This window comes from Hippopotamus amphibius, chromosome 2, assembly GCF_030028045.1.
Source record: "Hippopotamus amphibius kiboko isolate mHipAmp2 chromosome 2, mHipAmp2.hap2, whole genome shotgun sequence".
NCBI classification, from domain to species: Eukaryota; Metazoa; Chordata; class Mammalia; order Artiodactyla; family Hippopotamidae; genus Hippopotamus; species Hippopotamus amphibius.
In genome coordinates, this window is record NC_080187.1 from 50,322,086 (window position 1) to 50,340,179 (window position 18,094).

The 18,094-nt window shown below is 34.4% G+C and overlaps 1 protein-coding gene across 5 annotated transcripts in view; it reads right to left on the minus strand.

The window, feature by feature from the left end:
• The window catches only part of SMC5 (structural maintenance of chromosomes 5), a 96,639-nt gene that overhangs the window by 13,194 nt on the left and 65,351 nt on the right, over positions 1–18,094 (minus strand). For 4 of the 5 annotated variants that reach the window (XM_057720277.1, XM_057720278.1, XM_057720276.1 and 1 more), the window contains 6 exons: positions 16,566–16,660; positions 15,795–15,927; positions 13,194–13,367; positions 11,685–11,854; positions 9,141–9,264; positions 8,687–8,809 (listed from right to left, as the gene is read on the minus strand). In XM_057720277.1, the coding sequence (XP_057576260.1) occupies positions 8,687–8,809; positions 9,141–9,264; positions 11,685–11,854; positions 13,194–13,367; positions 15,795–15,927; positions 16,566–16,660 (819 nt within the window). The remainder of the gene's footprint in view (positions 1–8,686; positions 8,810–9,140; positions 9,265–11,684; positions 11,855–13,193; positions 13,368–15,794; positions 15,928–16,565; positions 16,661–18,094) is intronic. The other variant, XM_057720279.1, reaches the window with a different exon arrangement.

Genomic DNA, 18,094 nt, shown 5'->3' on the forward strand with positions numbered 1-18,094 from the left:
GGGAGGGAGGAAGTGATTTCTTTTTGATTTCAAATGAAGTAAAACAGCAAGAAGAATAGGTAAAAGCCAAGTATGGGTAAGTGACAGCAAACATAAGGAGGTAAAAGAGCAAATGAAAGAGAAAATGAACGCTCATACCCTTACTCTTCTCTTTCACTCATTCTTGACTATTTAAAATGTGTAGTCTGTGACTATGATCGGTCAGTAACATACAGTTATCAAAACTTAGTGCAAGAAATAAAACCACCTTACAAAAAGGTTGGTAAGACAATTATGAATAAAAAGCATTTAGTAACTTTCAGATCAACATATAAAAAAAGGGAAACAATGGTGTAAAATATTGCTGAGGAAATACAAAAGAAAGCCGGGGTAGTATCAAGTAAGATTAGTATGGAAAAACCTGTCAAGGTGTGTGTGCACGCGTATGGTAAGAGGCTGAGAACTGAATGGGTATTATTTCCAGGTTACAAAATCTAAAGTGACAAGCAGCTAATCAGATCATTTCTCTGGACAGTATCATGTGGCCATCTTTGTAAAAAGAAAAAAAAAATAGTGACTCAAAGACTATAAACAAAACCTCCTCCCAAGAACTTGCCTACTCTCCAGAGTAGTCAGCTCAATTCAAAATATTACTAATTTCTGCTACTACTAACAAAATAGATATGAGACTACCCTGTCAGTTTGCACTTAATCTTAGTACATCTATGTGAACTAAATCTCTAACTGTGTCAAGAGCGGACTGAAGTTTGGGAGAGGGCTTTCTCCAAAGTTAGCATAATTTTGTGATACTTCTGTAATATGACAACCGTAATTTTCTTAATGTCTCATTGATGCTTAATTCAAAAACAAAACTTCAGGCAGCAGGATCAAATACTGTATCGTGTGACTGGACTTAAAGCTCCATATATCTGCATGAGGGGTCAATTTCTTCATGAAATCTCTTCTATAACACCATACTCAGCAACTCAATCAATGAAGAAATTTCAGCATGGGCTCTATAATTACCTACCAAGAGAACACATGATCTGCAGATGACTTCTCTTACACTCCCATGAAATAAACACTGATGAGCTCTCCTTGGGAAGCCAGTTCCACATCCAGCACCAACCCTTACCCCCAAGGTCACTCATTCCAGTTTGGGTACTATCTTTGGTTTCTTTGCCAGATCTCTTTTACATATTCAGAATGACTATTGCTACAGCTGCTGCCTTCCTGTCCTCCTCCACCCTGTTTTGGGGTGGAGTGGGGAGAGGAAAGAACTCTCCCATCTTTCAACACAGCTTTTGCTCAAAGTGAACTAACCAAGCCTAGGATAAGGAACCTGACCTTCGGCTCCCTTTGGCTAGGTGTGTTTGTGCTTCTAGCCATAAGCTTTTTCAAGAAGCCAGAGAGTTTGAAGAAGCTGACCTCAGAATGATGAAGCTGTTCTACTCTGATTTAATCTTTCCATTCATCTATGCAATCCTATGTCTACCCAGCCTCTAAAGACTCTTTCCACTAAAAGATACTATTATAGTTCACATTTACACAACAGGTTTGTTTCTGACTAAGCGTAAAGTGAATCATGTACAGACCACTGCCAGAAAGGAGTATATTCTAGGAAAGTAGAAGAATGGATAGAAAAGGGTACAAGGGGACTCTGGATACATGAACAGTCTTAAAAACCTGCAACAAATATGGCAAAGTGTTACATCTGTTAAACAGGGGTAGTGGACACACGGATGTTATATTACTCTTCCTACTCTTGTATATGTTTAAAATTTCACACTTGAAAAGATGTCGGTGAAACAAATTATGAAATCCTAAGTTTTTTTCTTAAACTTTTTCAGTTTTGAAGTGTAACTAATGAATAACCTGCATATATATAAGGTGTACAACCTGATGAATTCTGACAAATATGTACATCAGTGAAACCATCACCACTGATAATGAACATATCTATCACCTTCAACAACTCTGTATCCCTCTGTAATGCATCCCACCATACCCTTTCCAGGCTACCAGATTTATTTCTGTCACTAAGCATTCTGCATTTTGTAGAACTTCATATTTTTTAGCTATTACAAAGAAAGTTGCTACACATTTCTGTACCAGTCTTTCATAGATGTATGCTTTCATTTCTCTTGGGTAAATACTGGGAAAGGAATGGCTGGATCATATGGCAGGTATATGCTTAGCATTTAAGAATCTCTCAAATGGTCTTCCAAAGTGGTTTTTCACTTTAAATCTCTACCCAAAATATATGCACGTTCCAGATGCTCCCACACCCTCACCAGCACTCTGGTTTGGTCAGTCTTAAAATTTTAAGTCACCCTAGTGGGTCTGTGGTGGTAGCTCATTACGGCTTTAATTCACATTTCCCTACTAATAAGGTTGGGCATCTTTTCATGTGCTTATTTGCTCTCTGTGTACTTTAGTGAAGAATATATTTAAATCGTTTGCCTTTTTTTTGACTGAATTGTCTTCCTTGAATATTGATGATTGTTAAAAAAAATTTTTTTATAGTATCTAGCAGGGGTCAGCAAACTTTTTTTTATACAGGGCCGCTAAGTAAATATTTTAGGTTTTGAGGGCCACATATAGTCTGTCATATATTCTTCTTTTGGGGGGGGGGGTAGGGGCTTTTAAAAATGCAAAAATTGTTCCTAGCTTGCAGGGACTTCACACATACAGACCTGAGGCTAGATTTGGCCCACAGTAATAGCCCTTCATCTAAATACAAGTTCTTTGTCAGCTGTATGCTTTGCAAATACATTTCCCTAGTTTGTAGCCTGCCTTTTCTAAGTGTCTATTGAAAAATTTTTAATTTTGAGGAAGGACAATGTTTGATTTCTTTCCCTTTATAATTCACGCTTTAGTGTCCAATTTTGTCAAAACTAAGGTCACTAATATTTTTTCTTATGTTTTCTTCAGATGTTTTACAGCTTTAGTTCTTGCATTTAAGTCTATGACCCATCTGTATATGGTATAAGGTAAGGGTTGTGGTTCATTTTTGTATATGACTATTCAATTGTCCCAACACTATTTGTTAGACTGTTCTTTCTCCATTAAATTGCCTCAGTATCTTTGCCAAAAAACAATTGACCGTATATGTGTGCATCTATTTCTGGATTCTCTACTCTGTTCCACTGATTCATATGTCTATTTTACACCAATACAATGATGTCTTCATTACTGTAGCTTTGTAATAAGTCTTAAAATTAGGTAGTTTGAGTCATCCAATTTGCTCTTTTTCAAAGTTCTTCTAAGTCCATTTCCAAAAACCTGCTAGCAATTTTATTGAATCTATAGATTTGGAGGAGAACTGACATTCTAACAAATCTTGAATCATCGATCCATGAACACAATCAATTCCATTTACTAAGTCTTACTCTTTTTTTCAGCAAAGTTTTATAGTTTTTAGTGTATAGGTTATATCTATATCTATATATATCCCTACGTACTTAGTATTTTTGACACTATTGTACACAGCATTGTTTTTAAATTTCAGTTTCCAATTGTTCATTGCTAACAGATGGAACCACAATTCATTTCTATACATTGAACTTGTATTCTGCAACCTTGCTAAATTCAACCTAGCAGCATTTCTGTAGCTTCGTTAATATTTTCTACAGAAATAGTATTTGTCTGAAAGAGGCAAGATTCTTCTCCCGTCTCAATCTGTAAGCCTTTTCCTTTTCTTGCCTTATTGCACTAGAAGAACCTCCAGTACAATGTGGAATAAAATTGGTGAAAGTGAGCATTTTCCTGTTTCCACCACTGACTATTATGTGAGCTATCAGTTTTTGGTAGATGACCTTTATCAGGAGGATGAAGTTTCCTTCTATTTCTAGATGCGGAAAGTTTTTATCATAAAAGGATGCTGGATTTTGTCAAATATTTTTTCTGTATATATTGAGATGAGATGATCATGTGGTTTTTCTCTAGTTAATGTGATGAATTTACACCTAGGAATTTCCACATGTTAAATCAACCTTGTATTTCTGGGATAAACTCATTTGATCAGGATATATTACTCTTTTACATATTGTTGAATTTGTTTTGCTAACATTTTATTAAGAATTTCTACATTTCTGTTCAAGAGAGATGTTGGTCTGTAGTGTTCCTTTGTCTGGTTTTGATATCTGATAATGCTGGCTTCATATAATGTGTCAAGTATTCCTTTCCTCTTCGTCTTTTTGAAACTTTAGGTAGAACTGATATTAATTCTTTTTTTTTTATTATTTTTTTTTGGGGGGGATTAATTCTTCTTTTAAATGTTTGGTAGAATTCACCAGTGAAGCCACTGGGCCTGTAGTTTTCTTTATGGAAAGGCTTTTAACTACAAATTTAATTTCTTTAGTAAATACAGGGCTATTCTAATTAGCTCCTTCTTCTTCAGCGATCTTTGATAGTTTGTATCTTTTAAGAAATGTGTTCATTTCATCAGAACTGTCAAATTTATTGACAGTTCTCCTAACATTCTTTTAATGTCTGTAGGATCTGTACTGTTATGCTCTCTCCTGCTAAATTCCTTTTCCCTACACTGTGGTCTAGAAACTCTCCAGGCAATAAGCTAAAGCAGTTGTAGGGCTCACCTGGTTTTGTTTTTCATTCTCTTAGGGATCACTGTCCTGTGCTGTTATTAAATGTCTGAAAATCTTTGTTTTATATATTTTGTCCCATCTTTGAGTGGTTTAAAGTGAGAAGGTAAATTGAGTCCTTTTTATTTCATCACAGCCAAGAATGGAAGTATTTACTTTTTATTGTGGGAAATGTAGAAACATATGATGCAGTACAAAGAACAGTATAATAAACCTTTATGTATCTATCATTCAGCTTCAATAATTCTCAACTCATGACCATTAGAGTGTCATCTACACTCCCTCCCCACATGGGCCCCTCCCTGGATTATTTTTAAGCAATTCCACACATCTTATTATTTTTTTGCTAAATAGTACAGTGATGTATTTCTAAAAGATAAAAAAAATCCATAACCACATTTTCAAACTTAAAAAACACTATCAGTAAACTCTATCAACTATTGAGTCAATATTCAAATTTCTATTTTTTAGAACTTCTTTTTTTGTACCTGCTTTGTTCAAATCAGGATCAAAATAACGTCCACACATTGTAACTGGCTGGTACATTTTTAAGTCCCTTTTAGCTTATATTTTCCTCTCCCCTTTTTATCTTAGATACTGCACTGCCCAATAAAGTAGGCACAAGTCATATGTGACTAGAATTATTGAGAAACTAAATATTTAACTTAAAATTTAAAATAATGAAGAATTTAATATCAATATTCACTTTAGCCACTGGAAAATGTTTAGAATAATCTGCGTATATGAATTTAGTTCTGCAATTCTAAGTTTTATAAAATCAAATATTTCTGATGAAAATTTATCACCTGAATTCAGATGTGCTGTATTTATTACAGTAGTTTGAAGACTTATAAAAGAAAAAGTAAAATATCCCAATACTTTCCTAATATTGATTACATGTTCAAATAATTTACTGAGTTAAATATACTATTATAGATGATTTTACCTAGTTCTTTTTACTTTTTAAAATTTGGTCACTAGAAAGTTAATAATGATATATACAGCTCGCATTATATTCCTACTGGACAGTGCTAAAGTAAATGATTTGTCCTATATAGTCCCTCACATTCTAGATTTTGCTGACTGTATTCCTATGGAGTCAGCATCTTTTTTGCTCTCCTGTATTTCCTGTAAACTGGTAGTCTTAGAGCAATGGCTCTGAAACATGGGGGCAATTTTGCTCCCCAGGCCAGTGTTTGGAAATATTTTTGGTTGTCATAGCTGAGGGAAAGGTGCACTACTGGAATCTAACGAATAGAGGCCAGGGATGCTGGTAAAGACAGCCCCCCACAAAAAGAATTATCCAGTTCAAAATGTTGATAGTGCTGAGAGTGAGAAACTTTATTCTAGAGGCTTAATCAGATTGAAATTTGATTTTTTGCATAAGACTAGTTCATAGCTGGTGTTATGTCCTCCCATCGGGATACACACAAATAAATATCTGACTATCTTTTTGTGATGTTAGCAGCTAATGTGATTCACTGATTTATTAGCAGCTACAAGGTGGTGATATTCTAACAGTATAATTCCTTCTGCATTTATTATCTGAAATACTTCTGTAAAGAGAAATTTCCCCTCATTTGTTTATCCTAAATAATTCACATAAAAAAGCCAGCATAAATGCTGGATTCTTTCTTTGCTGTTTTTCCAAATCATGAGCTTGTTCTCTAATATCCTCCAAAGGTGACCATTATTATTTTTAAGTATCATTATGAATTCATGGGTTTAGATATTTTTGATTAATATTTTGAGTCTTTCTGACCCCCAAAGATCATTGTCCTTTGTGCTCATCGTCCTTTCGTTTTAATCCTTTCTGAATCTCTCTCATAGTATGCATAGTATTAGAATTTACTTCAAAAATTTTTTTAAAAAGATGAATTATCTTCATTTACATTTAATGATGTGATTGCTGTTTGGCCTTAGTTCTGCCATTGTTTTATGTCTTACATGTATATAAATTAATCTTTAGTGATGTAATCTGTTTTATATTGTCCCCGTGTCCCTTTTTCATCTATTTTTGGCATTTAGGAAAGTTTTTATTTTTATTTGAAAGATTATTTATGTGCAAATATATAATATCCTTATGGCCTTAATATCTTTTTTGGGATATTGATTCCTACTATAAACAATACTGAAATTCTCCCTCATTTCTCTCTCCCAAAGCATCTAATCTGAAGTAGTATTTTATTTCCTGATAGTACCTATAAGACAATCAGGAAATACATTCTATTTTACTTACATTGTCTCCCTTCTCCCATGTTTAGAGTGTTGTGCCTTTAGCTACCATGTCAGCATTATAACCACATACTACATGCTTACTGTCTCCTTACTCTATCTTCTATTTCTAGTTCTCCTCAGTAAGCAGCTTTATTCTGCAAAGCAGTGTCAGTTGATTTGAAAATTCACAGGGCCTGAAGCACTCCAGCACCACCTGACCTTTCTGGAGTCTACAAAGTCACCTCCCAGTTTCAGCTGCTCTCAAATTGGTCAGCTGAGCTTTCCACACCAAACGGGGCCTCTTTTCTTTAGAGATGAGTACCTGCTGGTGACTTAATTTTGGATTCCTTGAGCCTTCCCTCTGCCTCTTACCACACACTTTCTGATACCATACCAGTCTTGATGCTGCTGCTGATTTGATCTTACCCACCTATATTTTGGAGTTTATGGGTGTTGTAAAATACGGGAATTTGACTGATGTTTGTCCCTAGTTCTTGAGAGGAAGCCTCTGAAACTCTAGGAATTTTCTGAGTCTTTGTTATTCATGAGCCCCTACTAGGCTCACACCTGAGTTTAGCTAAGGCTAAGGAGTGACTCCGGGTGGGGGAAGGCAATGTCAGAAAGACAAATCATGTTACTAGAGGGTGGGGGCTTTGTCTCATTATTACCAGCCCAATCTCTTAAACTCAATCTCCAGCCCTCCTCCCTGGAATTTAACCACATGGCCAATGATCAATTAATCATGCCTAGGTAATGCAACCCCAATAAAAACCGTGAACACTGATGTGTGAGAAGGGTGACACATCCTGATTTCACCAGAAAAGGGTACAGACTGTTCAGGATCCTCCCAGACCTCGCCCTATATGCCTCTTCATTTGACTAGTAGCAATTTGTATCATTTGTAATAAAACTGTTAACTGTTTCTTCAGTTCTGTGAGTCACTAGTTAATTACTGAACCTGGGGGAGTCATGAGAACCCCTGGATTAGTAGCCAGTTGGTCAGATGGCCCAGGGACCCCTGAACTTGCAAATGGCATCTGAAGTAAGGTTAGTATTATTGGGCAGTTACGCCCTTAGCAACAGGGCTAACCCTGGGAGGTTAGTGTGAGAATATACTGCAGTATACCTATAGGAACACCTTAAAGCTTAGTTTGTTGTATATGTTGTCCATGGGTTTGTTACGTTATCCTAGTTGCTCTTCTATTTTTGGGAAAGGATTTGGAAGATTCAAAAATGATGCCACTGTTACTACCTCATTTTGTTGCTAGTTCTTTGGAATCTGCATTAACTTAGTACATTACCCCCTACCACTATTTCAATATTTATCATCATTTCACAGATATTAACAGAAGATTAAATCATCAGGATTACACACTAACGCCACTCTATCAGTGTTCATCAGAACTCACCTGAAGTTTACTTTATGGGATACAAACTGCAATAAAAGCTACCAGTTGCTGCTCGATAATAGCAATGACGATAATTTATATTGGTTAAGAAAGCAGACATGAGACTGGTTTTCAAGTGACTAAATCAGGTACTCTGATTCTCTTTTTTGATTATTACCACCCCTCCCTCAATCAAATAGCATAAAATGCAGAACACATACAAAGAGTTTCAAATATTGCCTCCTCATCAGCAGGATGCATTAAATTTGTACATTAAAGAGCATACCAAAAAATGCATATTGCAAGGCATGAGATATATGTATATATATAAGGTTGGCCACAAAGTTCGTGGGTTTTCTATAACTCAAGAAAACCCAAACAAATTTTTTGGCCAACCCAATATATGTACATATAAGTATATATGTATATATATACATGTACACACACACACATCTTCAAACTGGTCTGAAGCCTCAAAAATAAAAGCAAAACTTTTACCTCTGTGAGACGCAGCTGTGATGAAGCAGCCATATAATCTGATTCTAATTTGTTCTTCTCAGAGATCACTGTAGTATTTTGAAGAATCAAATCTACTTTTTGTATATGCAAAGAAGTACAAATCTAGGAATAAAAAACCCCTACGAGTTTATATTGTTTTTCTTAGTTGTAAAATAGTTTCTTTTAAAAAACAAAATTATAAACCATGAAAAAATAACTTTCTTCTAATGTGACCAATATGTCTTTCATTCATTTTTAAGAGTTTTTAAGTTTTCCTTTGAGTCATCTGAAATAAAATAATTCAGTTTAATGAGTGCTTTTAACCAGCTTACTGCTCTATAATGCTAAATGTCAAATCTACTGTTTTAGTCATTACACTAAAAATCTCTTGCTAAGATTTTGCTATTGACCTGCAACAACAAGAAAAATGACTAAAATCAAGAAAATGCCTTACCTTTATCAGGTTTGTTAATTCAGTAACAAGTTTTGCCTTTTGAACATTTATTTCTTTGATTTTGGTGTTTGCTTTTCGTTCTTCCTCTTCAAGGTTGCAAGTATCCTGTTCCATCAGCTTTAAACTGTATGAAATCCATAATGATGTAAAAATCAGAGAAAACACGAGGATTGAGCCCAAATTCTTAGGTCTCCTGCTGCTTTATGGGCTATTTAACAATGCTACTCAGACGTTAACTGTTAACTTCTAGATTAAAACAGTCATTTTATGCAACCACTCAAGATCAAAAAGTATTTGTTGAGATATATTAATGTGCCCAGCATAGTCTAGGTAATGCTAGCGCTAATGGTATGGGATCTGGAGTCAGAAAGATGGATTTAAATTTCCTCTTTGCCACTAATGAGCGGTGTAACTAAACAAGTTACTCTTCTGAGCTTCAGTTTCCTCATCTATAAACTGTAAATAATAATAATACTTCTCCTACAAGGCTTTGGTGAAGATTAAAAAAAGGCAAATTATGCAACACACCTAGTATAGTGTCTGGCCCATAACTGATATATATTGTTTATAAATACAGTCCCTTCCTTTAAGGAGCTTAACTGTGGAGATCTGATTAATAGTTAAAAAAATATAATGAAAAGACAATACAGCAATCCTAAAAGCTAATATTTTGCTCTTTACGATGGAGAAACTAAGGCTCAAAAGTTAATTAAGTTACCTAAGATCACAGATACTAAGTTGTAAGATGTGTTGGACATCAAAGTTCAAGTTCTTTCCACTAGAGCATGTTGCCTCCAGGGAAAAGTCAAGAACAAAGGACGGAAGCAATAATAAACAAGAATGGACAAGTTCAGTGGATGTTGTGGAGAGTGGACTCAACGGTACATGAAAAGAGTGTTGGGGAGGACAGGGAGGGAATTAGCATGGGTGCAGTGAACAAGATTCTAAAAAACCTGAAGGCCAATCTAAAGGAAAGCGGTGTTTAAATTTCATGTCGTAAAGGTAGCAAGTCACCGTAGATATTCTTGAAGGGGGTGGGAACATGAGAAGATAAGCCTGATGACAGTATTCTGGATGCACTGAACAGAGAAGGAGACTAGTCAAGGAGAGACTACTAGCCATGTCACCACTGCAGTATTCCAAAGCAAGTAACTATAGATATGAGACAGCAGGATGACAATGGACAAGAAAGGTTATTTCACTACAAAAAGCAACATTACTTTACGAGGCGAAAATTTAGTTTTAGACAATGAGTTCAGTACAGCAGCTTAACAGTAAAGACTGTCTTATAGATGACTGAAGATAGAAGTGAAGGGTTGAAGTAGAAAAAAAGTCTAGGCAGTTAGACTAAATAGATGTGTCTTTCTTTAAGCAACCAAGGTTTATTGCTGACTTTTAAAATAAAAGTTAATGGGCAACTGTTTGCTTAAAAAAAAAATAACCAAATTTTCATAAAGCATTTTAAATATGATTCAACTTATGAATGTGTTTAGAAACACTATTATATTAGATCAAGGTAAACTTGTAACAAGGCAATGAGCTGTCACTTACTATGTCATTAATATCTATATCTTTATTCTATACAAAAGAAGCATAAAAGAACAATCAACAAAAAGGTCTGCACTGTGTCATGATAGGACATGAGAAAAACCCTGAAACTGGAACAGTTCCTTTCCCCTAGACTGAACATCCTAATAGCTTTTATCCCATCTTATATATTCCAAATTTCTACAAAATATCTAAATGAAAAACTTACAACCAGTTCTGAGAACAATTGCCTGGGATCTCACAGTAAGCTAGCACAATGTAACAAAGTCATCCACAGGTAAAAGATGCACTTAAGGTTATTTATCAGTACACAATTTCACTGATGATTTCAGATTCCATGTTGCAATTAAACTTTAACAAAACACACCTTGGCAAGTTTTGATGTAACATTAAAGAATACATACACTGAAAAGTCTATTAAAGCACTCCTCCCTTTTCCAGATGCATATTTATGTGAGGCCAGATTTTCTTCATATACGTCAACCAAAACATCTCACAATCAAGTGAATGCAGAAGCACATATGAAAAAACAACTGACTTCATCTAAAGAGATTTACAGAAATGTAAAAACAATGTCACTCTTCTTGCTGAATGTATCTTGTTTGGAAAATTGTTTTTCATAAATATTTTATGTTAACGTGTAATGAATTTATTATCATTTTAATGAATTATTTAATTTCTAATTTGGTGAATATCAATTGATATAATCCATACAAACAAAACTTCCTCAAGGTCCTCAATAATTTTTAAGAATAGAAAGGGGTCCAGGGATGAGAACAGCTGCTAAGAGAACAGAAAAACTCACAACACTTAAGATTTTTACCTCCTTTTGTCCTGTGTTTTGGGTAGGAGGGTTTAAGTTTGAGAGAGAAATTTTACACAGTGTGCTGGTGGGAACTGTGTCATCATTACAAGGTATAACTAATAATAAATATCCTTATAGTGCTTTTGTACCACCTTCCCAACCCCCTTACCCCAGAATAGGCTGAAAGATACCTTCCTAGTTTGGAACTAATTTTTTGTTCCAGTTGTCTTTTCTTGGTTTTCCTTTCAAGAAGCTCCTTCTTCTTTTGTCTAAGTTCATTATCTTTGTGTTCTAGATGTTTGTTTGTCTCACGTAAGGCAATCAACCCTGATTCTACTGCTTGCAATTTTCTATTAATTTCCTATGGAATATGCAAAATTATTAGTATATTTAAAAAAACAGGCTAAAGTATAAATCCAGTTAATATTCTCTCAATATCAAATCAAAATAACCAAACTTTAACTTAAATATAAACACATGACACCATACAGTCTCTGACATAAATCATACCAATGTTTTCTTAGGCCAGTCTCCCAATGCAATAGAAATAAAAGCAAAAATAAACAAATGGGACTTGATCAAACTTATACGCTTTTGCACATCAAAGGAAGCCATAAACAAAACACAACCTATGGACTGGGAGAAAATATGTGCAAATGATGCAACTGACAAGGCTTAATTTCCAAAATATACAAACAACTCACATAACTCAATAACAAAAACAATCCAATTAAGAAATGGGCAGAATACCTAAATAGATATTTCTTGAAAGAAGATAAACAGATGGCCAATAGGCACACGAAAAGATGCTCAACAATGCTAATCATCAGAGCAATGCAAATTGAAACCACAATGACGTACCCCCTCATACCAGTCAGAATGGCCATCATTAAAAAGTCTGCAAATAACAAATGCTGGAGAAGCTGTGGAGAAAAGGGAACCCTCCTACACTGTTGGGGGGAATGTAAGCTGGTGCAGCCACCATGGAAAATAGTATGGCAGTTTCCCCAAAAAACTAAAAATAGAGTTACTATGTGATCCAGCAATCCCACTTCTGGGCATATATCCAGACAAAACCATAATTTGAAAAGATACATGCATCCCAATGTTCATAGCAGCACTATTTACAATAGCCAAGACATGGAGACAACCTAAATGTCCATCAACAGATGAATGGATAAAGAAGAAGTGGTATATATAGACAATGGAATACTACTCAGCCATAAAAAAAAAGAATGAAATAACGCCATTTGCAGCAACATGGATGGACTTAGAGATTATTATACTAACTGAAGTAAGTCAGAAAGCAAAAAGACAAATACCATATGATATCACTTATTATGTGGAATCTAAAATATGACACAAACAAATTTATTTATGAAACACACTCACAGACATGGAGAACAGATTTGCAGTTGCCAAGGGAAAGGGAGAGGTGGGGGACGGATGGATTGGGAGTTTGGGGTTAGCAGATGCAAACTATTATATACAGAATGTATAAACAAGGTCCTACTGTATAGCACAGGGAACTAACTATATTCAATATCCTGTAATAAACCACAATGGAAAAGAATGTGAAAAAGTATAGATCTAAAACTGAATCACTTGGCTGCACACCAGAAACTAATACAACATGGTAAATCAACTGTACTTCAATAAAAAATAAATTAAAAATAAAAAATTTTTTAAAAATGACCAACCTTTAGCTGTTCTTCTAAGTGTCGTCTTTGCTCTAGATCCACGGTGACTGTGAGAAACTGGGCTACTTTTAGGGATGTGTTACTAGAAATAACTTTGTTTGAATAAAAAGAAGTTTTCACCACATACTTTTCTTCGGCTGTATAAATTTGCTTTAATCGGGTTTCTTGTATTACCTATAATGTAAAATAAGCATTCAGTGCAATCTAAGAATAATTATGATTTATTTTTAAAAGCACTAAAGAATTAAAAATGCAGATCAAGTGAGTTTTAGAAGATCAAAATATACTAGATATACTTTCATTTATTTTTTTAAAAATGTATCCAACATATCTAAAAAGGTTAGTGATAAATTCCAGGTTATTATTTTAGAAAACAACATTAAGGGAGAGAGAACTGGGAGAAAACCAAAAACAACTACCAAAGTTGGCTATACTTGTACTTCACTATACAATCTCTCCCAAGTAAGTATACTTCTGGAATTTTGTTTTATCTACAGAAGAGATACCAGGAGTCAGCTGCCCAGTTGACTGAACTGTGTTATCTCAACTAATGCATTTACTCTCCCCTCCCCCTCAGTTATATTGTTCAAAGATAGTCTTATACTTAATCCCTATATATTTGGGGGATACTTAACACACTTTTAAAGGATTTCAAAGACTTCTTTTTACATTTTTTACAGATATTTTCTCTCAAGAATTTATTTAAGGAGTTTCACAAACTAATGCACATTCTAAACACTATAACATTACTGGATCTGTTTCTGTATATTTATAAAGAATAGGCTGCTGGAACGCAGTTTTTTCCCATCTCTAAAGGTTTACTATCAATATTCTTTTGGCTTGTTTCTCTCCAGAAGTTTACAATCTAAGTGAAGAGATAAGACATATTTAAGCACACTTAGTTTAACAGGGTATAAACTGGTAACTACAAAGGCTGAATAATTTGAAATAAAAGGAAAGCCTAGATGAGGTTAGCCTACCCACATTTCATGAAAATAAGTTTTAAGCACACTGAAACTAACAGAGATGGTGAGAGCACTCTAAACTAAGGAGGTCAGCAGTCAATTTTCAAGACTTTGTCTATTTGGTTAAATTAATGAGAACAATTCCTTAAATAGACTACAATCATTTATAGAACCTAAGATGTCAAGACTTGATAATAAAGCAAGACTTACACTAAAGAATTTTTTTTCTAAGGGAGAAATATAGCCATTACTGTCATTAGGTAGACATGAAACATTAACACAGTAAATTTCCTCAATGAAGGTTTGCATCTTCTGAAAGATAGCCAAGACAATGTCAAGGGCTTCACAAAAAGTGTCTGACTTTGCTTTACTATATGCAATGTTACTTTTCTAGTACAGACAGTACAGTTAAAGCTCTCTAAATGACTTAAAATGTTAAAAAGTACATAAAAATAATCCAACTTGAAGTACTGTTCAAAATGTGAAAGGGTTTTCCAAGCATAGTACTGTTCCTTTTTGCCCCAAAGTAAAGCTATGAAAGCCCTTACCAAATATTCTATAGTCTTTCTGCAACAGTAAAGAATGCCTACTGTCCTAACCTTCAGAGAAAGCGCCCTACCTACCCTTGAAGTTATGACGGAAATTGGATTGGTCTATGCACAGTCTTGTCATCTTTTTTTAAACCCCATCAATGAGGACTGAAGAGAGGTACACCCACATGGAGAGTTCTATTTTCGGTTTCCCCAAATGATCACCATGATTAATAATTTGCCTGCCTTTGAAAAATGGGTTGGTAATAAACCCCCATTTCTATCTTCTGTTAATGAGGAATATAGAGGCCCTAAATTACAAATGAGTATCCTAGGGATACTTGTAGACTGGCTGTTAAAAATTTAAAACACATTCTCTAATAAATTCAATATTATAAATAGCAGTTAGGTCTGTAATTGGTGCATACAAGCAGTATTAAGTACTAATATGGCAACTTGGTATTATGGAAGAATCTGTTCTAGAAGAGACCTCTTCCCTACTTGTGCCAATGATAAAAGCAATGAAAGTGGTTTGGAGTCTTGGAGATTACTTGTAAAGAGAAGAAAACTCCAAGGAGCATTATCAGACTATAGAAACTCGGAGTTTACGGCACTCTACTACAGGAAAATGAGATCTTATTAAGGATGCTCATTCACATATGAAGTAATCTTAAATGGAAACTGTGAGGGCTTACCAAAACAGTTCTATATTCTAGCCTACCATCCTAAAGTATAATTTGTCTGAAAAATAATCTAGAATACAAGAATTTCAATGATTAAACCATTAATGTTTGAACAAATGTTTGTCAAGCAAGGCAGAATCAGGTTAAGAGGCAGGTGTCTCTTTTCAGATTTTAACTTAATTTAATTACCCTATGGGTATTAAGTATTTATTTACTCTAGGTAACTCCACATCACTCCTGTCATAAAGTATTGGTCAACATTCACTGTCCCATGTCATATTAAAAATGTAAAACAGCATGATGGTTTCTGTATGGTTAAAAATAATGACACGTTTCTTTAAATTTCTCACAAGTTTTCCTTGACTTTAAGCTAAAAAGTTTTAATAAAACTACATTTTTGGTACCGATTCAGTATTTTCTTACCCGTTCAATTCTTTCTCTGGTTCTTGCAGTTCCTACAGGAACTTCATGAACGTGATACTGGCAGCAAAGGTAACTCATGACAGGATCAGGTGCATCAAATAACTCTCGCAAATAAGAGAAAAATCCATACTGTCTAAAAGGAAAAGCACCTAGTAGGTTTTTCTTCTTAAAATATCATTTAAAAAAATCTCCTAATTGACAAGTGGTGAATAAACAACAAATAAAATATAAATTAACGATGGTACAGGAAGTCTTTTTTTCTTTGTATAGTTGACTCACTTAGTATTAAGTGATTAATATTCAGATTTATTCCCTTGTCAGAAAAGTTTAATATTTATAACTACAAACTATTAATCTCTTCTTTTGTTGTTTCTACCATTGCTTTTATACAGAGTTAAGACTTTATTTACTTATAGTTGTTTCATAATTGCAGTTTTTCCATTTGATCATTCTGGAAATTATTTTTACATTATGAAGTGACTATTTATCCTTTTATTTTCCCAATAACTAACCAACTATTTTAGTAGCTTTTATTAAATAGTCCAATATTATTCCACTGATTGGAAAAATTACCATCGTGTACTAACAATACAATGGTCTGTTCCTGGACCTACATTCTTCCTTATTTTAGACTTCAGTAGAGACCCTGGAAGGGAATAATACAGCCTATAACAACATATTTATGTGGCAGAGATAATTAAAATATACTTGAGATAAATGATTATTCAAAATTCAAAGTAACAGCTTAGTTCTAATATTTTCAAGACTTACTTTAGTTCATTCAAAGATCTTGAGGGTGCTTTGTCTGCATATGAACTCTTAGGAGCAATAACAGCATTTACTCTTAATTTTTTATTGTCACGAACCTTAATATAAGGAAAAGAATATCACTTTAATTACCACCTACTATCAATCAAAATGATTTTTAAAGTTACGATATTCTTACTGGCATTTATGGGACGATCAGAAATTTGAACACTGACAATATTTAATGGTACTTCTAAGAAAATTTTTTTAGTGTGATGATATTATAGCTACATGTTTTTACAAACAGTACATTTCTTTTATTATTTTCACAGATAAATTTTATCAAACAGATAAGGAAGCAGTAACACCAAAACTCCTTTTCAGAACAAAGAAGGAAGGGACATTTCCCAAGTACAATCCTGACAGAAACATTACAATATCCCTCATGAACACATATAAAAAAATCCTTACCAAAATATTAGTAAACAGAATCCAGCAATATATAAACAGTATACATGACCAAATAGAGTTTATCCCAGGAATGTGAGATTGGTTGATTCTGAGTGCTACATCAATCTAATTTATGGTATTATCAGAATAAAGGACAAAAGCCATATGATTATGTCAAAATTTTCAGCAAACTAGAAACAGAAGGAAACTTCCTCAACCTGGTAAAGGGCATTTATGGTAGGTACACAGCAGACATAATACTTAATTATGGGATATTGAGTGCTTTCCCCCAAGCCTGGGAACAAGAAGGGATATCAAATCTTACCACTTCTTTTCAACATTGTCTTAGATGTACCAGACAATGTAGTGAAGCATAATAAAGAGGTAAAAGACTGAAAAGGAACAAGTAAAAAGATCTATTTGCAAAGATAAGACTTTCTACACAGAAAGTTCTGTGGAATCTATAAAGCAACTAGTATAAAGCAACTACTAGAATTCAGGAAGTGAATTCAATAGTGTCACAAGATACAGGTCAAAGAAAAAAAGTCAAATTATGTCTATGTACTAGCAGTGAACAACTGGAAAATGGATTTTAGAAATCCATTTCTAAGGGTCAAAATAAAATACTTAGGAACACATTTAACAAAAGATGTGCGAGACATAAACACAGAAAAAGATAAAACACTGCTGAGAGACATGATGGGATGGTGGAATGGAGGAATTTCATGGTGGCACAGATTCGCAATGCTAAAACTACTTTCACTGCCTACAATGCTGTTGACTACTTTCACAGCATTCTAGGCTTGAACAAATGAGTAAATAAATTGATAAGGGGGAGAAGGGAGTGTTTTTCACTGCTACAGTAGGAAATTACAAATATGCAAATGAGAAAGAGTAGAAGGTACCCTGTTGTGTTCCTTCCTGTAATTGGAAGCATCAGTGTGAACTCATGGTGCCCTTATGCGCTCTCGTTCTCCAGATAAACACAGAAATAAAGACATTAAGGCTTTGCACGAAAGGGCTTAGAAGCAACGAGACACTAGCAGCACTGGACACATCCAGGACCCAGATCTTGGTTTCTAAAAACTAGAGTTCTCTGGGGG